This window comes from Gordionus sp. m RMFG-2023, chromosome 3 (genome assembly GCF_954871325.1).
Source record: "Gordionus sp. m RMFG-2023 chromosome 3, tfGorSpeb1-WG-v2, whole genome shotgun sequence".
Lineage (NCBI taxonomy): Eukaryota > Metazoa > Nematomorpha > Gordioida > Chordodea > Parachordodidae > Gordionus > Gordionus sp. m RMFG-2023.
Genome location: NC_088777.1, coordinates 48,745,415 through 48,768,438, shown reverse-complemented (window position 1 = coordinate 48,768,438; position 23,024 = coordinate 48,745,415). Strand labels below are relative to the sequence as shown.

At 28.5% G+C, this 23,024-nt stretch overlaps 1 protein-coding gene across 2 annotated transcripts; it reads left to right on the top strand.

Annotated features, from left to right (window-relative positions):
• The first annotated feature begins 595 nt into the window (after positions 1–595).
• Positions 596–21,126, top strand: LOC135926021 (myb-like protein A). Of its 2 annotated transcripts, none has more exons than XM_065461666.1 (15): positions 596–676; positions 754–825; positions 9,532–9,635; positions 11,069–11,197; positions 11,614–11,722; positions 12,950–13,049; positions 13,249–13,792; positions 14,212–14,297; positions 14,589–14,683; positions 14,840–15,020; positions 15,389–15,972; positions 16,730–16,867; positions 18,369–18,602; positions 19,496–19,741; positions 20,678–21,126. In XM_065461666.1, the coding sequence occupies exons 1-15, from the start codon at positions 638–640 to the stop codon at positions 20,921–20,923; spliced, it is 2,907 nt and encodes a 968-aa protein (XP_065317738.1). In that variant the 5' UTR covers positions 596–637; the 3' UTR covers positions 20,924–21,126. The 2 variants fall into 2 exon arrangements, with proteins under 2 accessions (XP_065317738.1, XP_065317737.1); XM_065461665.1 differs by having other exon boundaries at positions 19,496–19,750.
• Positions 21,127–23,024: the final 1,898 nt, after the last annotated feature.

The window sequence follows — 23,024 nt, the reverse complement described above, 5'->3', positions numbered from 1 at the left end:
ATCATTCCTAAAAATACATCGGCATTTCCAAATGCCTATACTGCAAATATGATCACCTAGTTTTAACGTCTATTTATTTTTACTACTATATTCATTCACAATATAAATAAAAGCTAAGTTAAAATGATTCTACAAGATATTATTAAAAGGCTTCGTTTGACTATTTATTTTTATTACTATATACATTCACAATATAAATAAAAGCTAAGTTAAAATGATTCTACAAGATATTATTAAAAGGCTTCAGCCTTCAGCTTCGGTTAAAATTCATATTTGAGAAATTGTAATTAAAAATAATTAATATAAGTTTTTATTAATGATTTTCATTAGATATGCATTTAATAGTTTTTAATACATGAAATGTATAATATTCTATTGTTTAAAAATAATAAATATAATTTTAAATAAAACATAATAAAATCTTTTTTTTATTTATAAATTAAATGTTACATATGGAAACATATGGTTTTTACTATACTATCCCGCGTTTTTCGAAATTCACAAAGAATTATTTATTCCTAGTTTAATTTATAATTTTATCATGTATTAATATCTCGTATTTTAATGGATATTACAGTATTAGAATATATTCTGTATAGTATTAAATTAAATTTGTACACATGATACAACATTCCTTATGCTCAAACATAACGAAAGATTTTCAATAGGATTTACAGTGAATAAATATTTTTATATATATGTTAGAAACGAATTGATAATCACATATTATATTAAATTAATTAATTTGTCTAGAATATCAATCAAACTAACAAAGAAAATATTTCCAACAAATATAATGTAATTAAGGGATCCTGGTCTAAACAGGTAATTGAAGTTTCATATTAATCTTTAAATGAAATTCACTTTAATAAGAAATATTTAAAATCAATGATTGATTATTAATTCTCTATTATTGATAGTAGTAATCAAAATTCAAAATATTTACACAAATCCTTGTTCTAAATGATAATCAGAGTTATAAGCAATAGATTATATATATTGTGTTTGTTTAGTTTTCGTTAAATCAGCAATGTTAAAAAAATATTTACCAACTATTATATTTAATTTATATTAATTAAGTTGCATTATACTACTTAAATCATTCAAGTTATATTTATATACATACAGGCCTATAGCCAAGAAAATTTAGTTATAGGTGGGTTGGAATTTATTTGGGACCAGTATTTTTTGGGTTACTTATTATTATAAGCCATTAAAAACAAATGTTGTGGGCAAAATTTCTAAAAATGTACTACATATGCAGAATAAGACAGGTCCACCAGATACATATTATTTGTAAAAAGGAACCCATATTATTAGAAATATCCAAAAGATGTAAGATATTTGTATCTTTTGCCAAATAAGAGTATCAATATAGAATATTTTTATAAATCATTACCTATTAAATTAAAATGATTAAGAATAAATTAGTATTTTGTAATTTATTTACTAATAAGATATAAGTGTAGGATATAATTAGAGTAATGAGATTACCCAATTTAAAATTTTTATATATAAATATTAATAAAGCTAATTTTATAAAAAAAATGAATATTTAATATAATTTCTAAAATATTTCATATGATCATATTAAATATACTGATGTAGATTGTATTTAAAGTATTTTTTTTGGTCTGGCCTAGTTCTGTTTTTTGTTTTTGATAATTTTTTGGTCTGGCAGGAAATTCTTAAAATTTTGTTTGACTAATTTTGGCTCTTATTTTCATAAAATTTATTTTTTAAATGTGAAACTGAAAGTATATCAGTTAAGTCTATGGCCAAATTTTTTTTAAAAAAATTCTAAGAATTCAAAACTTTCACAAATTTTAATGAAATAATATATTAATTTATTATAAATTTATAAAATTTTCTAGAATTATGGTTTTTGGACATGTTTTTATTTTTATATTTAAAATAGCTAAATATTTATTTTCATTCAAGTTTCAAAAGTTTGTGAATTTAATTTTTTGATATTTTGGACACAGTCTAAACAAAATAACGCTAAAATTATATTATTTTCCAACTTAAATTAATTGATATAATTTTTTTTAAAAAAATATAAATTAAAATTGGCCAAGCTCAGATTTTTTATTTTAAAAAAAGCCATTTTTGGACGGGATTAGGGCTGAGTTTTACAGAATATTATATGAATAAACTATTATAAAATATTTTTTATATTTTAATCATGTAATAAATTTAAAATTTTTGTATATTAATTTTTTAGAACATTCTAGAACTGTTCAAGCATTTTTCCGGAAATTTATTGTTCTCGTTCGGTTCCTAGTTCCATTATTTTCCCTATGTTCTGTTCCCGGAACGTAACGTTTCATTCATACTGATTATATTTCTATTTTATTATTATACTCTACCTCTAAATTATTAAAATAATTTTCGTTATTCAAGTATTCTATAAACGGATTATAAAATTAATTTTCCATCATGTTTATATTTCTTTAATAGTTACAAAAAATAGATATTGGCGAAATATCTTGGTCATTGTTAGTTACCACTAGCAAAGATATTGTTGAACTGATCGGTATTTTATTTGTTTTTTTGTTTGAATCGGCAATGCCTCATAATATGATTATTATGTAATATATATATTTAAAAAATCGCCGTTTTCGGAGAGCTTCTGTGGCCTAGTAGGTAAATGCTTGAATCGCCATTCCCATCGTTCTGGGTTCGAATCCAGAAATGACCATGTTTTTTTTGAAGCAAACTTAGTGACTCCTTCTTAGTTAGGACAATAAATCGAAGGCTACAGCCGTGCCTATTCACAAATTTTTTTACCGATCCTATTATAATAAAGATCCGATACCGATAATTATATTGATTTTATTTACTACCTGTCTATCAATGTCATAAAAATATCAATATTTTCTATTTAAAAAAATTATTTTTATTTTTCTAATCTCCTAAAGTTAAATTCTCATTTAAAATTATTCGCAATGATTATGGGTGAATGCGTGTGTTGTTGTTAGACAGCTCCGTTTAGTCGATTTTTAAATGGGGGCTGAATTAGAACCCAGGCCTCTAAATTTCGCCAATAGAAGTCCAAACCGTTTCTGCCTTCCTTGGGAAAAATTAATAACCTTGAGTATGTTACTTTTAATTGGCTAATTCTAGCCGTTAAAGTGTTCGTTTTGTGATACATAAAAATGAAAATATAACATTGATTTTTTTTTGATTTTTTTTTATACAAATTTAATTTTTTTCTATACGATGATTAAGAAAATAAAGATTTTTACAAAAAATTTTGTTTATACAAGATGTACTTTTTCAATTTTGTACCCAAATATTTCAATATGTGGTGAGCCCTTATATTTGATGATGGGTAGGCCATGATGTTGATTATTTTATAGGCCCCTAATTCGGGAGACATTTCTTCGGTGTACATGAATTTTTATTGCATTTCACAAAATAATTAGTCGTTGTTTAGCAAATTATGTTTTTTTTTAAAAAAAATTGCTATATGTTGACTTTGCGGTAACTAATATTAACCTAATATCTTAGTTTTTATATGCTACTAAAATAAAATTAAAATATATGAATCGAATAAAATAAATCCCATTAGGTGGCCTTAAATATTTAAAATAAATTTGTTTTAACAAAAAAATATTTTCATAAATTGGTTTTTATAGATATTTTTTTAAGTTTGTTAATTTAAGACTATCATTTATTTATTTTTTTTGGAAAATTTTATATATATATCAAAGATCTGTAGAAGTATCATTTGAACTGCACTGCCCGGCCCAGATTTTTTTTTCAAAAATTTATTTCGGCCCGGCTCGGATTTTATATTTTCAGGGTCTGCCCGGATTTTTTTAAAAATATATTTTATTCATTTTTGATTTTTATAGCTAATAATGGCGATTTAAAACATTTGGTAAAGAATCCCCAAAAAATAAAAATTTATAAATAATCCTTATTTTCCACTGCGGATATTTGAATGACGTCATTACATCTTCCCTTCTCCTACCTAAGTTCTAGAAGGACCCCCCGAATATAAAAAGATAGAAAGGAAGATTTGACAGGGTTCAAAAATTTAGTCGATTTTTTAAAAATTATTCTAATGTAACAGACAAACGCCCAATTTCATACAACAAACAACGCAAAAAAAAATCCCAAAAATGATTTTTATTTTTTAAATTAAAGGTGGACCTCTTAATTACATTGACAAAAATAAAAGGTAACGCGGTATTTTTTTATATGTTATTCAATATATCACCACGCACACATGTCCTTTGTTATTATGTTAATTTTTTTATATTTTTATTATCAGCCGAAATGCGTTTAATTTAATATTAGTAATTATATATAAATATAATTATAAATCATAATTTGGGGGTTGAAACCTACCCCCACCCCAGCCCCTCCTCGGAAAAGGAAAAATTTGCTTTCATTTTCTCTTACATTGAAAAACTTATAATCCTTTCCTATATTTTTCTATTTCTTATAAAATCATCTCCACTCCAAAAATTATTTCCTTTTTATTTTAAAAAGGTGCGGCGAAAAAAAAATCCTAAAAAGTTACGAAATAAACTAAAGCACATTTAAATCTTCAATCGAAATTTCACACAAAATTTGTTAATAAATAATTTTTTTTTCGTTTCTAGCATTATGCCGAACTTTCACTATTTTGACAATAATACGGTTTTGAACCACTAAAATTTACTAAATATGCGCTAATTTGCATAAATTCCAGAGTTAATGCTTCCAGAAATTTGGCCGATTTCACGTTTAGAGTAATATTTTAGCTTATAATTCGGTTATTTTTTTGGTTGGCGAGAATTTATTGTAGAATTTATAAGTAAAGCGCTAACTATTAACTCAAACTATAGTATTCTCCGGTTCTGACAAGGTTTGGTCTAAAACTTCAGAATTAGTGGTTCCAAAAGCTTAGCTCACTTCACGGTTGAAGCGTGATATCATTGTTTTCATAACTAGATTTTTTTATTTCTTCTACCATTATTTGCATCATGCCACTTTTATATTCTCCACCAAACGGATTATAAATAATATACAATTAATCGCCGATACATCGATACATTTTTTATTAGAATAAATGCTTTCCTTTTTAAATGGTTAGGTTTGCCGAATTTTGTTGCTAATAATTTATCTCCTTTAGATTAAAGCACCGAACATTATAGAATCGAGCTTCCAAGTGATTGTTCAGTTCAACGTTATCGGTGATGTTGTAAAAAAAAATATTACATAGTATTTTTAACAAGCAAATAAAAATAACCACGGGGAAAATCAAAAATACCTTTTCACAATTTTTTGTTTACGGGAACCGAGCTAAGAGACCCCAAATTTTTTTTATAACCCCATCGCCCCCCCCTTTGCTTATTGGATAAATTATGGCTACATAACTGAATAAAATGTTGTTAGTACAAACGAATATTTTGAAATAGTTTTTTTCTTATATTTTGTATAATTATTTTAATAAAAAAAGGATAGGGATTGAATAACATGTGTTCACCAAACAATTAGTCGACCGATCAGAAATAGCCTAAATCCTAAAAATGTTATCTAAAATGTCTTAAGCGATGTCCTAGCGGACAATTTTTTATTCAAATAATTTCAGGGCTTCAAATCTGTCAATTTTATGTACATATTTATACTTCGTTCGGATTTATTTATCCTATTTGATTCATGGCTTGTATCAGGTTTTCGGTTTTAAAACTATCGGTACGAAATTGCTTTCAGAAATGTCAATCAATTTTCTTCGAATATCGATCAAAATTTTTGGAACCCCATTAGTCAAATTAGAGTATCTCGCAAAAATTCTGCACCTATTCTCGCTTTAGAGGGTAATGGGAATCTTAACGGGAGCATTGATGGAAAAACGGGAATGAATGGGACGAGGCATTCGTTGACCGGTAATGGGTTGATCGGGGGAATCGATTCCTATAATTTATCCAACAATCACCTTAAAAATGAGTTCAAAAATTATAATGGTTCAAATTAAGTTATCCAACGAAACTCCGACTTTAAGATTATCTCATTTACTTAGCTTAATTTTTGAACGATGATTCCTCACACACCTGGAAAAATTTTTCGCAAAACAACAACCAAATAACAAAATTATTATTATTTTTTTTTGTCAGAAAAAAAATAAATTAAGAGGCAGGGCCAATGCCCACATTTTATAACCAAGAAAAAAAACGTGAATAAATTGTTTATATTTCAAATTGTAGTAACTCAATATTTTTAGTCATAGAAATATTTCGTTAATAGATGTTCAAACCTTTGTGTCCAACCTATGAGCGAAATCTTAATTGCTTGCATAATATTTTTCCTAATGAAATATTGAGTTTAGCCTAATTTTTAAAAATCTGCAGCCCGTATAAAAAGATCGATTTTTTTTAAAAAAAAACTAATATTACTTAAGTCTCTAGATTTGGTAAAATAGATATCCAAACCTTTCTGTTATCTATAGGCGAAATTTCTACAGGGCTTACGTAGTATTTTTTAGCTAAAATCTTAATCGGGACCGCTTTTTAAGATCGGAACAACGCTAAGTGTTTAAACAATCTACATATTTTTGAAAGTTCAAAAAAAATTTTTTGAAAAGGGTGATTTATAAATTATTTTTTATTACATTTATATATATTTAAATTTCTCTAACCTGTTATACTCATAGTTTATTTGTTGATTATAAATTTTTAAACACTTCATTTAATTATTACCATGGTAAGTTTTTTATTTTTTTGAACTCGGCTAACCTTGCCTTATTTACTTATCTTTCTAAAAAACATTTTCGTTTTTTATTATTTTGTCCGTGGACAGATTTATTTTTAAAAGGTGGTGGGACTTTCATTGTTTTTTTTATTATTATTTCGCAATTTTATTCATCTCACCTGTAAAATAAAATGTGAAATATAATTTAATAAAAATAAAATAAACATGGATATATAATATATATTATATTATATTTTTTATTGACTATTAAATTTTATATTATTTATTATATATATTTTAGACGATAAAAGTGACTTTAATATACAATTTTTTTTTATAAGCGTTTTCTGTATATCGGCCCGTCCTAGCTTACTTTTTAAAACGCAATTTTTTTTTTTGCGTTTTTGAAAATCTTCTTTATGTCACACAAACAAAAAAAAGGTAGTAAAAAAATAAATAAACGTTATTAGGACGGCCTTTAATAGAACACTTAATATTATTTTATGGTCAGACATTATGTTATAATAAACAAGGATTAAAAATTAGGAAATTTTGAGTTAGATAAATTTAAGAAAGGAATGGTATAACACTATAAATGCGAATAAGGTATTTAAATTTAATCTGATTTCTATGTTGCGTAAACATTTAATTACTACGATGCTATTCGATCAGTGTAGAGTAGTGTTGTTAAACGGCTCATTTTGAGCCGATTTTTAAAACCGCCTATTTATCCAGAAAAATATTACGCAAGCCTGAAGATTTTGCTCAGAGATGGAACAAACGTCTAGACATCTATTAGCGAAATCTGGAGGCTTCAGCAATTTTTGGCTAAATGTAGAGTTAGCCATTTTTCAAAAGGGGCTCAAAACGCCCTTTTAAAGACACTAGTGTAGAGTATACATTTTTTTAAATAATAGACCATAATGTTAAGCAACTATCATAATCTAATCGTATATAAATACTGATGTTATATTAAAGTTAACAGCCACATAAAAAAACAATAAGGGTGAATTTATAAAAATTAGCGCATCTTGAGTAGTGTTGTTAAACGCTCATTTAAAACGGCTAACTCAATATTTTAGCCAGAAAAATATTGCCTAAGCCGCGTGATTTCGTTGATATATGTCTAGAACTTTGTTCCTTCTATGAGCAAAATCTTCAGGCTTGCGTAGTATTTTTCTGGATAAAATATTGAGTTAGACGTTTTTAAAAATCGTCTCAAAACGTTTAACAACAATAATCTTGAGTGGGCCTACTATAGGTATTTCGTAAATTTTAATTATTCTTTACCTTGGTTGTCGACTATTTTTTAAAAATTTGTAATTCCTTATAAGACGATATTTATTAAAATGTCTCCTTTTTGCTCGGAAAGTTCTTTTTACAATGGAGTGGGCAAACCTTAATATTTTTTACATCTTTAATCAGACAAAACATTTTAACCGTTTTACCCATGGCCGCTTTACCCATGATATTTATCACATAAATCGCTATCGCGTGACTTATAGTTAAACTTATACACTTTCAATAACTTTTATTTTTGTAGCCTAAGACTTTTAGGAACGCGTGTACAAAATTTTAAATAATTGCTAATATAAATAAATAGATTTTGCTAAAAGCTAAAAAAATATTTTTTTTGAATTAATTCACTGGTAAAATATACGGTTTTTTAAGAAAATATATTCAAACCAAAAACATATGGTCCTTATACTCTAAGGCTAAAAATTTATTCGCTTTTACATTGTTGCCCATATCAATCGTTTTACCTCTGTTATTTTTTTTTAAAAAAAACTGATGAAATATCGCTTTATTATGGCATTTAAGTTTGAAGAATGTATTATGATCTAAAGCTTATAATGGATAGTATATAATCGAGCTGAGTCAGCTGGCACTTTATTAAATAAAATTTTTCTGTACATTTGGACAATTAAATTTTTTTGGAACGATTTTATTGTCATTTATTTATTCTATAAATAGAATATATAATTCGTAGTTAATTGAGAGAAGCTTTAAAAATGAAATATTTATCTATTTTTTTATACTGGGAAATGAAATAATCATAATTAGATATTTCGTACGATATGCCTTTATATATATTTTTTTTTAAAAAATGTCAATTGTTAGTGCCAGGTGACCTTTAAAATAAAAATTTCAATTGACAATCTTATTTCGTATTTTGTAAACTTATAAATGGTTATATAATATTTATTTTATGTCGCATTTTACGAAGGAAAAATGTTTTTTTAAATCAATATTAATGCTAAATATAGACAAACCGGGTTCGATCATTTTGCGGTTCGGTTTTAAAATAATTATATAAGAAAAACCGGGCATTTCGGGGAAAAATCCGGGTTGAGCTCAAAGAATAAGAGCCAGAGGGTTGTAAAAAAAATTTCCGCATTTCGGACTTGGTTTGCAAGTCGCGAATATGATAGGAGTAGAAAGCGAGGAAGGGAGGAAATAAATGTTTTGTCCAAAGACTTGTTGGTGGTCGATATTTTTCGACCTGGCCCCGATTTAATATTTCCAATTTCAAGCTAATTACCGGGTATTTTCATCGTGAAGCCCGACCCGAAAAATATTAATTTTGATCATGGCATCTGTTATTTATTTTTGTTATTTTAGATATCTTTTGGCCACATTTTTATAAAAAATCGTTTCAAAGAAGTAATTATGGAAAATAATGTTAAAAGGTTCATTATATAATTTTTCAAATAAGACCCAGGCTAGTTCGGTCCGCTCCGTCGGGCCTACAGGTCTTTGGAAATATATAGAGAATTTTTTTTTATTTTAAATAATCAAATTTATACAGCAGAATTTAAAACTAGTAAATTTTCCTTTTTTTTCTAGGAAGATGAAGCTATTATCAGATTGGTGAAGCAACACGGTCCTACTAAATGGTCAAGAATAGCTAAAAGTTTGGGTGGAAGAATGGGCAAGCAATGCAGGGAACGGTAAAATTTTTTTAGCACTATTTTTTAGTGGCCAAATTAAAACGCCGAAACTTGGTTTTTAGCTGCTAAAAATTAGATCGCTCAAATAAATGGTGAAATCTAGTTTTTATAGCCGCTAAAAACTGGATGACCAAAAAAAATCGACTAAACCTTCTTTTTTAACCAAAAACTAATCATTTCAACATCGAGCTAAACTTTGAATAAATCTTATATACATCAATATTATCGAGGATAATTCAGGTACGCGCCCTGTAGATCGAGCCGATTTATCAGTTTTTTAGCCACCATATATTATATACATTTATATACCCCCAAAAAACGATATATTTGCTACAAACAATGATATTAATACCAACATCTGAAACTGACTAATTATACATTAAACATTTAAAAAGTGTAAATGGATTGAAGTTCTACCATTGGAAGGCATTTAGAAATATCTTCGATGGCGTCTACTACGGCCATTGACATTGGCTACAGCTGACTTTCAATGCATGTACACTTTAAATAAAATGACTATGAGAAATCAATACGGCATGCCACCAGCTAATTTGTATTTTTACACATTTAAATGAGTGACCCGTGTCTAGGTATGATTATATATGTCATTCGGTTTGACACGGACTAAGGTCATGATTGGATTTTTTTGCTTATATTTTGTGGATCCTTTTGATATAATTAATTTTTTTAAAAAATTTTTTTTACAATAAAATCATTAAAAAAAAACTCCAGGTGGCCAATGTCTAATATAATTTCTATTTTTTTAAAAATTTATTTGTGTTTTTCAGAATATTTTGATTTTAAATAGCACGCGATCAGATCACCTTCACCATACACGCATCAAAAAAATAATAATTAAAATATGATAATAAAAAAAAAAAATTAAGTTCCATAAAAGGATTTCGAATATATAAATGAAAGTGTAGGTTAGGTCAACGGTCCAGTCCTACCGGTCTTTAGGTCCGAATCGGTCTTTCAATTTTTCCGGTTCGGGCCGCTTTTTTAAATTAATATATTAAGTTTGCCTTACTATTCAATTCGTATAATTTTTTTTGTCAAATTTATGTGCAATTTTATTTTATATTTATTATTTTTCTAAAGGAATTTTTTTATAGATTTTTCTTTTCTACTAAATGGAAACGAAAAGTTTGTCGAAAAAAAAGGAATTTTACTTTTAAATTAAATAGAATGACAAAAAACAAAGAATAAAAATTTTGGAAAATAAGAAAATAAAATTTGTTAAAGTACCGGTTCAGTCTGGACCGGTATTTTTCTGAGGACTTAGTTCGGTCTGCGCGTATCGGTCCGGACCGAAGATCGGACCATGACCTTCACTAGATTTCGCTATCGCGCACTTTATTTCTCGTTTTACCTTCTTCAAGGATATCGGATTTTGATCGAATTATAAAATGAAAATAAATATTTAAAAAAAGCTGGCACAACCATTTGAATCCCTCTATTAAAAAGACCGGATGGACCCCAGAAGAGGATACGATAATTTACAATGCCCGAAAAATAATGGGGAACAAATGGGCTCAGATAGCCAAACTACTGCCAGGCAGGTTCGTATAATATTAAATATTTCCATGAATAATTACAACCACGTGTTAAAATTAAATTAATGAGATGATCATATTTAAAGTTATTAGAGTCTTGAAATGGTCATTTTAGTAGGCCAATCGAAGCTTTCCAATGCCTACTTTAAAACCATTTTAGGTATTATCAATTAGAGGTCGACCCTGTCAAGATAATCATCTGGGCCTATAACATTTTTTGTAGGCTAGGCCGGAAGTTTGCCAATTTATGTCTTTTCCCTTCATAATATGGGCGGTCCAAACAAACCTTTTCATAAAATTTCCGCGGGCTCGTTTGGACTGGGTCATGTTGACCTCAAGTTTGAATAAAGTTCACAGGAAACTTAATACAATATTATAATATAAATTCGAATTCGAATATTTAATGTTTTTTTTATATTAAGAACGGATAACGGTATCAAAAATCATTGGAATGCCACTCTCAAGAAAAAATATGGAGACCCGTTTATTTTGACCACTCAATCGGATGAAAATATCGATGGCTTACACAATGTTTACTTTAAAAAAATATATATATGTTAGCAATAATGTGCTATATTTTTCGACTTTGAATCATTTTTTGATCGCGTTATTTTTCTAATACTTGAAAATCTGATTTTATGTATTCCATCATGTTTGGAATACATACCCCTATAAATTCCTCAAGCAATTTTGCCGTTGACCTTTGAGTCATTAATAAATTTAAGTTAAATACAAATTTAAATTATAATTAAGGGCAAGGGTTGTTAAAAACCCTGATTTTTTGAACGACCCGATTAAAATTTTAACTATAATAGTATTATGTAAACCTGGAGATTATGTTCGCTGGTGGCAGAAAAATTTTGACCTCCATTTGCCGAATCTTGAAGCTCACATAATATTATCATGGTAAAAATCTTAAATTTGAACTTTTTAACAACACCGGGCAAAACTTTCTAATAAATCACAAAGTAGGTTGTTCCGAACATGCTGCTATACATTTCTGATAAAATCAAAGTTGGAATGTTGGAATAATGAACACATTGACGCTAACATACTAAATATTATCAATAATATACAGTACAGAAAATTAGAATTAGATATTCCCTAAATTATATACTTTATTAAGAAAGATCTCAGGGAACCTGACAATAATTCCCTTTTTATTCCAATCTTGTGTCGGGCAAAAATCCGTGTGTGGCTGATAAAATCTTAAATTTTTTTCAAAATTGGATCGAATTCTAAATATTTCGGATTTAATTTCCCCCGAAAAAAAACTGTGACAGATCGGTTGGACATAAAAATTTTCTCTTTTAGGGCCAAAACCGGACCGAAGGAATCGGATTAATTTTGAAGCCACACCCGAATTACTGTAATAACATGATAAAAATGAATCCATTTTTTTTGGATTTGCCTGAAAGAGTTACTTTGATCGATATGACATATAATGTCGTACTCAAATCAGCTGGATTCGCCATTTTGGTAACACTTATAATAATTATTCTCATGTTGAAAACTACTATTAAATTGATAACTTGCTCCCTTTTTTTTCGATGATAGTTTGCCTCAGTCATAGTAAGTTGGCCTCTCGTTTAGAATTTCTAATAATGATAAGGGTAATCAAAATGGCGTCCCCAGCTGTTTTCATTGATGTACACTTTTAATGAATGCATCGTCAGTTTAGATATTATTATATATATCTTATGTTATTGTTAATGTCAAGTCGGAAAACAAAATTTGAAATATATTTGTAATATTCAGAAATCAAATCAGGTAGACAGCAATGCAAAAAGATTTCCGCTGCAATTAATATCTGGCACAAACTGCAACAAAATTATTGGCAATTCGACTTCTTCAAGCAGTAATGACCTTAGATAATCTTATCTTTTCTGTATTTTAACTTTGAAATAGAGAAAGAAAAGAAAGAAAAATGTAAGATAATAGAGAAATGAAATAAAGAGAGATATAAAGGATATGACCAATTTATGCTCCTCTATTTTTAAATATAATTTATAATTTTAACCAAAATGGTTATATCTCATAAATTATCAATAAAATAGATGTTAAAATACCGTATAGCTACAATTGCTCTACTAGAACTCTAAATCTTTCTTCCTTTACAAACACGCAGCAGCGCATAAATAACTTTAAACCAGCACTATCCACCTGTCTTAGCAGAGATGCCAATAACAATATCTGCCATTTAAACGATATCTCTAAACTCACAACAAATAATGATAATAAATTAGCGGACACAAACTGCCCAGATTACAACGCTAAAACATATATAATTAAAACATCGGAGGAACCCAATCTACCAAGAGGATTAAAAAGATCTTCGGGGGTTTTAACGTCAAATAATTCTATTAATTCTTACGTCAATCACACGTCAATCCCCTTCGCCACGACCGATAACTACTACAGTACTCACGATACCCATGGTAGATTTTACCTCGACGGAGGAATGAAAGAAAATCTTTGCCCTCAAAAATTTCCCATACAAATGATGGAGGTTAATGTAAAGAAGCCTTCTTCGCCTCTTATCGCTACCAATTTGCACGGATCTTCAGATAATTCGGTCAGCCAAGGCTCGAATAATGAGAAGTACCCTTAAAAAGATTATTTTATTTTTTTTGCGTCCCATTTATTTTAAAGGGAGAGGGGGTCAAAAAAAAATAATCACATAATATTTTTAAAATAATTTTAGGGGGGGGGGATATAAATATATGCCAGTAGAGTCATTCCTTTATGGTTGAGATTCGACTCTAAGACAAATTAAGAGAACGAGAAAGTGACGAAGGGAATGAAGTGAATCTTGTAAAATATTTTTTTTTGTTAGTTTGTGTTTGTGATTCACACTTTTGTGTAATGTATCATTTGAAATAGATTTTTTTAAAAAAAATATCGATTTTTTTATATTTAAAATGGCTGGGGAGAGGGTATGTCAGAAGAAAAAAATTGAATTTTAAAGTTTAATTTGATTACTAATTTACGCATTACTTTTTATTATCTGGATTTCGCAGACAAAACTTGGAAAAATCATTGACTTTTGACAACGTTACTCCCATAAAACAGGGGTTTAATTTCAAACCAATCACGTCATCTTCTAGTATACACATATTACATTCTATTCTTGAGGGGGGGGGGGGTGTATCAATTTAATTTAAATAACGAAATTATGAATTATTTTTGTGTTCAAATTAAAAATGTTATTGATTTTAAAAAAAATTACCTAAAATCAATATACGAACTCATACTAGTCTGAGAGAGTCTCCTCTCTATTTCAATCTAAATTTATAGACAAATTTAAGATAAGCTGTTTTTATTTAAGGTATACATATATATTTTTTTTATATATTAATAAGTATCATTCATTTATGCTTAAAAATTACTTTAATAGCCATCTACAAATTTAACAAGCACGGTATATCTAGATCTCAACCATTCTCTCCCAGCCAGAACAAACTTTATCAAGCTTCAACTTCCTTGAATAAAGTAATTGTAATTCCACTAGAGAAATGGAAGAATGAGTATATCCTTCATTCAAAACTCATGTTAACCTTTTTGCGTTATCATTTTAACTTCGCAAAATGACACTGTTAATTTACTCTTTGACTAAAAATATAAATAAATTTATTTACTTTTTTTCAGGATTTGGCATCCTTATCCAGATTGACTCCCATAAAGGCGTTGCCATTTTCTCCTTCAAACTTCCTTAATACCTCCCCTCTTCCTTATCATCAGCATCATACTATGTTTGATCAACATCGTCAAAACTCTGGTGGTGGGTATATGAAGATTACAAATTTTTCATCGGATGTCACACTCACAGGTATTGTTTATTTTCTTTAATAAAAAAAATTCGCCATCTTTTTAGAAAAAGAAATTGACAATTTTTTTTGCCAACCTTAACAACCCCCCCCCCCCCAATAATGTTAGGTAAAGTGTACGGCTAAAATCAGTAAATTCGGCTCCATCTGCTGGCATATGCCTTTAAAATTAATTGGCATGATTTAATATTTTTTCACTTTCTATTAGGTTGAGCTATTTTTAAAGTTTAGGTGATAATTTTCGGCTAACATTTTAACCTTTTTTGGAATTGGTTAAAAATGGAGCTATTGCTCAAACATACTGCTGAATCCTGATTAATATTTCTCTCATATTATTTTGTATATTTACATTTGCTAAACTTCTTACTAGATAATCACAATTCTACTACGCTGCCCAAAAATCAGAGTTCTAAATTGAATCACAATATAACTCCTCATGAAACATCATCATATCCTTCGTGCGCCTTAAACTTAAACTACACACTTTCTTCCCCTTTGATCTCGAATGTCGTTGAATTCAGTGGCGCAAAACATTCTACACCCTACGAATCTACCAAATGTTCCATATCCCCTTTCCAATTTGCAAACTATTTTATCAGGGAACAATCTGTTTTCGAAGCAGTCAATAACGAAGATGTTAGTATCAAGGACAACGAAAACTCCATACTCTTTGACTCCGGGCTAGAACTAGCAAACGATTATACAAATAGGCAGTCACGGCTTTCTTCTATGACATCATCTTATAACCCGACGACTACCGCCCATAAATTGAGCAGAGCCAGCAAACCAAATTGTACCGAAGAAAGTTTTGATTTATCTAATGAGAGCCTCGGCATCATCCATAACACTGCTAGCCTTAAGACTCCCAAAACGCCCACGCCCCTCAAATTAGCTTTCGCGTCAATGGAAGCCAAAAATAGGCGGTCCTCATATCTCTACGATAACACCATAAATGTATTTTTAATATGATCAATATCATTATTTATATGGCGATCATCAGTCATTTCCCCGTATATAATGAATGCTCAATGTTGTCCATTCCTCTTAATATATCTATTCATATTTTAAAATAATCAAAAATACTAAATGCACAGTCCTTTTAATATTCTTATCCATATTCTCACATTTGACCTTTTTTTAAAATCACTAATTATGATTTTTATGGTATCCTGGATACCCTCCCCCCCCCCTTAATTTATGCCTCAATTATAATAAACGCGATTTGCCCAAGCGAGAAATTAATTGCGTGTAATTAACAAAAGCACGCCAATAGGTATAATTTATTAATACAAGAAGCGAAATAATGAAATCGCAACCGCTATTTACGTATATTTCAAAAGTATTATAGCCGTCAGTCTATCTATTAATTTAGCATCCCTTGAGTAAATCTTACCCTGCATTCACAATTATCTTTAATTCTCTGTGACAAATTGATGTAAAATTATTATATTTATATATTTTTTATACTTGGAAAATTCGATTTAACTATGAATGCACTGTTAGGTGTATATAATTGAACCTCTAGATCATGGGAATACATCCAAAAACCAGGAATGCCTATTACCAGGAAATTTATGTTGTGTAAATATTTTTCTTCCTCTAGAAAAGATTGGGATTGAGAGTAACAGTTATGTTGGGACAGGGTTATGTTATTAAAAATAAGTGTTATTGCATTTAAAAAAATAAATAAAACGTGTTTACCTGACCACAGAACACTTTAGACGAAATATGCGAATTCGTGAACCTAAGTGAATTCTACGGGAATGCAGACAACGAATCAGTAACTTCCAAGGAAAATTTGAACGAAAGCCGTTCACCTTCTACCTCGACACCCCCTACACCTTATGCGGTAAGTATAAGAAAGAATGATTTACATTTCATTCGTGTAAAAATAATTTTTAAAATCAATTACATAGGTGTTTTTATATATTAATACAGTGTCAATTTTTTTAGAGACTGATAACAAGAGATAGTAAATAAATTTATAGAATATTATTGTGCCATACTTTTTATAATTCAATGCCAGATAAAATGAAATAGTAGTTGGGGTAGATATGAATGTAAATTAAAATTTACCAATATAGAAAATTTGAGTATTTTATTTAATTTGGTTGAAATCGTCTGTATGAACAAATGTATGAATGGGAAATAATTGTAAAAAGCAGACGATAAATTTTTAAATATTATTATTTCGTTCAAGAGATATGCTTTGTCATTTAGTGACCCTTTTCCATGTTTATCTGGGCATCTCATTTTCGTTAAAATCTCATTCCTCGATTTTATGTGGTTTTGGGAATCCCCCCAGGTCAAATCTAATGTAATGTCATCATCTAGCACTTCAGCTTGTCTTTGGTCGCCCTTCCATTCAAGATATCCAGACCATCTCAGTCTATTTATTCCTAAGACATCACTTATTGCTACCTTCCTTTCTCTCAGTTCCTAGCTTATTTTTATTTCTCTCAGATATATCTGCATATCCATCTGATCATTTCCCTCTCCGTTCTTTCTAACTTAGTTTCGTGAGTCGCTTTAATTATCCATATTAAGGCGATACAGCATGCAACATCTGACCCATCCTACATAAACTTTCCTTTGAATAGAGGGAAATTTTTATTAGTTAAAATGGAAGACATCTCTCTAAATTTCTTCCATGCATATCTCATCCTTACCCCCACTGCCAAGTTAACACTTCCATCATTGCTAAAGTGTATCGCATAGGTACCAGAACTTGATACTTTATCCAAATTTATACAATTTCCAATAAAAAATCAGTCATATTACAATCATCTTGCACCCCTTTCACAACCTTTCTACAAACAAACGTTGCGCTTGCCTTCTACAGGCTTCCCTTTAAACCACTACACCTATTATAAATTTATTTACGACAGCAGGTACAACTTGTTGGAGCTTCTAGCAAAGCCTTTCCCACTTACACCACATGGCCACTTGCCTGTAACCTCTACTATTCTAAACCTTCTCGCCTTCTTCTTTTCTATATTCATTTTTAATCCCTTCTCTCTAACCATTATCCGAATTCAGTCTTACTTTTTTTTACCTGATTCACCCATTTTGTAACCCCACGCGGCACTCGGTCAAATTCCTTCTCCAGATCTATGAATGCTTAATAAAACAACTTTCCCTTCTCTTGGTATCTTTATCACACTTGCCTTACGACAAAATTAGCGTGAGTAGTACCCTATCTCAAGTGTAAAACCGCATGAACATTCGTGTTCAATAGGTCCCTAATCCTCCTCTAACATTCACTCGAATACCTGAGAAGATATAATATTGGATAATTTAAAATTTCATAATATATTTTCCCCATTTTTAAAAAAAAAACAATTTTAAAGGTTAATATATCTTTCAAAACACCACTGAGACATGATAAATGGCTTTTGAATGACACAACGAAAAATGATAAACCGTCACCTATAGAAAATCAGAATAACGGTAGATTCAAACATTTCAAAAAAGTACAGCGTTCAGGTAATAATGGTGGTTACTTTACCTCTAGCCATAAAAAATCGGAAAATCGAATTCCTCGTCCCACGTTCGGTGTTAATGATCCGGAATTCGAAACGCCGGTACGAATAGACTTATTGTTAGTTTGGGGATTATTTTTGATTGAGGATAAGGATATGCAAGAAGCGTTTGGAGTGCATATTGTTAAAAAAAAATTAGGACATTCACGTACCTATATTATTTAATTTTCCGATCCAATTCGACAAAATGGCGTCTTAAAATAATTTTTTTAATATTTAAGGAAATTTATATTTATGTATGAATTGAAAAATTATAAGGATATGATCTTTGAAGAAATTTTTTTTTAACAATTTACATTAATCCATGGATCTATATTTTTATACTTTCACATTATGAATATAACTGAATGAATATGCTTAAGATAGTATATTTTAAGTGACTTATGTTCAAGTTTTGGTATAATATAATTATTCTATAGCGAATAAAATCCGATTAGGGATATCAGATCGGTAATCGATTTAATATCGGACCGACCTCCAAAAAGTGGTAATGATACACCTCTAGGAAAAATAGAGCGTGATTTGGATATTTTGAGCTATTTCTTTTATTTTTTCACATTGATTTTTTTTTAATTATCGTCTTCTTCCTATTTGCATTATTTCCGAATAATTTGCATATTATTTGAAACTAAAACTATCTTGTGTAATTATGAACACTATCAAACGCTCAATTTCTTAAACATGAAAACGCTATGTTATCGCCTTAGCCTAAAAAGAAAGAAGTATTTTGTAAAGAAATTACAACTTCTTAATCTTATAACAATATTATATAAGTGTAGTCTTTATACTTAATAAATTATCCTGATATAAGAAAAGGACAATGATTGCTAAGATATTTATATGAAATGATTACAGACTTTTTTTTAATGCATGATTATAACCCTTTAATTCCATGAGTAATAAAAAATTCTATTTATTATGCATAATATTAAAAGAGCAAATCTTTACGCAACGACGAGTTATCCAGTCTATTCTCACTTGCCACCCCTTACTCAAACAATACACCGTTCAATAATAGAACCAATAACCGAATAATTTCCGACCTCGCTTACGCCAATGCAAAATATGGAACAGTAGATTCGATCCCCCAAGACGACTATTTAATCGATATGGCTAATAACAAGCGTTACGAACATTTATTGAAAATTGAGTTCGAGGACATTTTAGAGCACATAAAACACGTTTTTCAAGTTTTTTTTATTAATAAAGACGTATATTTATAGTAAATATACCTTCATTAAAGTCCAACTTACCCCGGTAGTGTCGAGAACTATAAATATTATAATAAAAATAATTAAATAGTAATTAAGGAAATATAAATCTCATATATAATTGAGAATTGATGATTTTAATTAATAAACATTATGATGAGTAAAAGTAAATAAATCTAAAGTTTATGTAATAATTATTCTACCTTCCTCACCATATTAGACTCAATTTTGAAAGTAACTTAATATTTATTTATAAATCCAAGGCATCGATACTTTTAATTTTAACCAATACATAAAATAATAATTAACCCTTATAAATTTTTTTTTGGTATATTAAGCAATGAATTTATAAGCAAAAAAAATCGATCTACAAATTAACAAATAAGGAAGAAGAAAGAAATGGTTTTAAAAGTAAAAATATTAGGCTGTATTAGTGTATATTTTAATGTCTAATATTTTTATTTTTTTTTAAAACTAATAACGATCATAATACCGATATTTAATAATAAAGAAAGCTTTGTTAATTTCTTTTCCCTGGTGGAATTATTAACTTTATTTGGAAGAATAAAACATACGAGAAAAATAAATTATGAATTAATAAGCTTTATTTAAAAAAAAATCAAAGGTATTAATTATGGATTTAAAAATAAAATATCGAAAAATATTTTTGTGAATGAAGACTAGGAAATCATTTTTTTCTTCCCTTCAAATTTTCAAATAAATTTGAGTTTTTATTATACTTCATTTGAAGAAAACTTAAAAATGGTCTCTGTGTTAAAATTAAAAGTAAAGATATGACAAGTGTCAAGTATTTTCTAATATATTACGTATATAAGCTGCGATTATAAATACGCTATTTCGTATTGTACAGAAGAATACTTATTTTATATTATACAAAAAAATAAGAAAAAGCATAAACCTTATCAAGAAATTTCTCCAAGCAATCAGCTTTCAGCAACCCACGTGACATGCCAGGAAAATAACGCGAACAGCGGTATCGATCGCGAATCCGGATCTACGCCAAACAAACCTTTCTGCTACTCAAATTGGAAGGCGATCGCGTTCGGAATGACCGCCGACCATTGCGATATGTTTGCGAGGGCCGAAAAATATTTATCGAAAATGAAATGTCAAAGGATCTTGGCTTTGTGAAATATTTGTACTTTAATTTTTATTATTAAAATGGAGGTATATTGATCTCAAAATTACGCGAAATCAAGATTCGTCAGCGTTTTTTAAAATGTTTTAAAAAAAACGCTAAGGACAAACCGAAGAAATTTTAACCAAAAGGCCCCCAATAAATAAATCCCCCAATAATTTATTTTTTTGGCAAATTATATGTCATTTTTTTTCTTCTTTCTCACATCCCCATAAATTATTGATGTTTTGTAATAAGTAATAAATTTTGTCTTTTTTGTCGTATAAAATCATCGAATAATTTTATATATAAAAACAATTTTTTTTTATAAATCACAAATTAGCTGCATTTAAAAAAAAAATGTTGTTTGTAATATTAAACATTAGAATATGTGTATTATTAACATTTAAAATCTTATGCACCAAAACAAACGTATAAAATCAAAATCTTTAGAAATTCATAAAATTATGAATGAATAAGATATATATGAGGGTTTTTAACTAAACTTTTTTTTAAAACAAATAGATCTCTTATTTTATTTCTTAATGTAATTTTTTTTTATAAGAAAAGGGTTAGTGCCATCATAAAGAAAACCTTTTTTAACCCAACCCCCTCTTCGGGAAGATTAGTTTTAATTTAAAAAATCATATATATTTCTCCTTATTTTTAGAAAAATATAGTACCAATTCAAGAGTAACTTAACAACCTCTAAATTACACTCTTTTTTTTTATCTTAAATAAATATTTTATACCACCAAAAAATATATTAATATATTCTTAAAAAAAAATACGTTTTAAAAATAAAATATAAAAAATATAACATGTAATTTTATATTATAACATTATTATAAGTGTATATATATTTTTTTTTATTAATCGGCTTTTGAATGTTCTTTTAAAATGATTATTCTTTTTAAAATTACGAAACGTAATCGTTATTATTGTAACAAACAATGTATACTCTTTGTACCCGTTTATTTTAAGAAAAAAAATTTTTTATTTTTGATTTAATTTGATGTGTACTAGTAAAAAAAATATAATAAGTAATACTATTTATAGTAATTTGTTTTATTTTGATTGTGTCAGAAGTAATTTTAGATCGTGTTCAGACCGCAATATTGACTGCTAGGATATTAATATGCCTTTCATTGTTTCTTCCACGCCTGATTTCTCCAAAGGTGTTAATAAAAAATACTCATTTGTTATCAGATATAAATTTTCCCTAGATTATTAGCCCAATTTATCAATTCCTTTTCGTCTTGCTCCCTTTTCTAAAGGAGTTAGAAAGATTACATTCGATAGAAGTCTTCCAATAATCGGCATCTACATAATGGAGCATAATGTGGAAGTCACATTTCTGGGACATAACACTTCTTTAGCCTATCATTTATAATTCGCTTTCCACTTTTTTTAGAAATAATTTACCCCCCTTCCTTCCACCGCAAATAAATGCCTTCTGAATTCTCGATTGATTTAACCGATATATATTATATTCATTCTTTTGTTCTTATAAATTTTACAACTCCGTATTAATTATGCTTGGGTTTTCAAATGAGAAAGATTATGCAATAAGTTATTTAAATTAAAAATCAACATTGGTTGGCAACTTGTCCCTGGTAAATTTTGAAAAGTTTTATCTAGCTTGTAATCGTTTTTGCTATGCCTGGCTCGTTAAATGATTTTAAACAGGTTTCACGCCAGTCAACACTATTTTATGACATAAAACTAAATAAATTTGCTTAATTAACAACTTTAAACAAATTTTGAAGTATTTTCCTTGTAGCCGCCATTATAACTATAAAAAAATGTAGATAGATACGACTTAAAATTCAAGTATATATTGAGAAATAGTTTTTATATTAATATTATGCCATCTAATGGAATTTATTAAATTACATTTTATGGAAATTTATCTAAAATAAAAGCAGGTTGCGTTTACATTCACTTCCCCCCCCCCCCCCAAAAAAAAAAAATTAAAAAATATTTTATAAGTTTTTAGATTCTGTTCTAGATCAGCTTAATATAGACACTTGATTGCTTTTTTTAGTATAGGTTTAAAAGTTTTGAACCAGCACCCCAATTTTGATTTTTTTTAAGTAAGTATGTCTTTCTTAA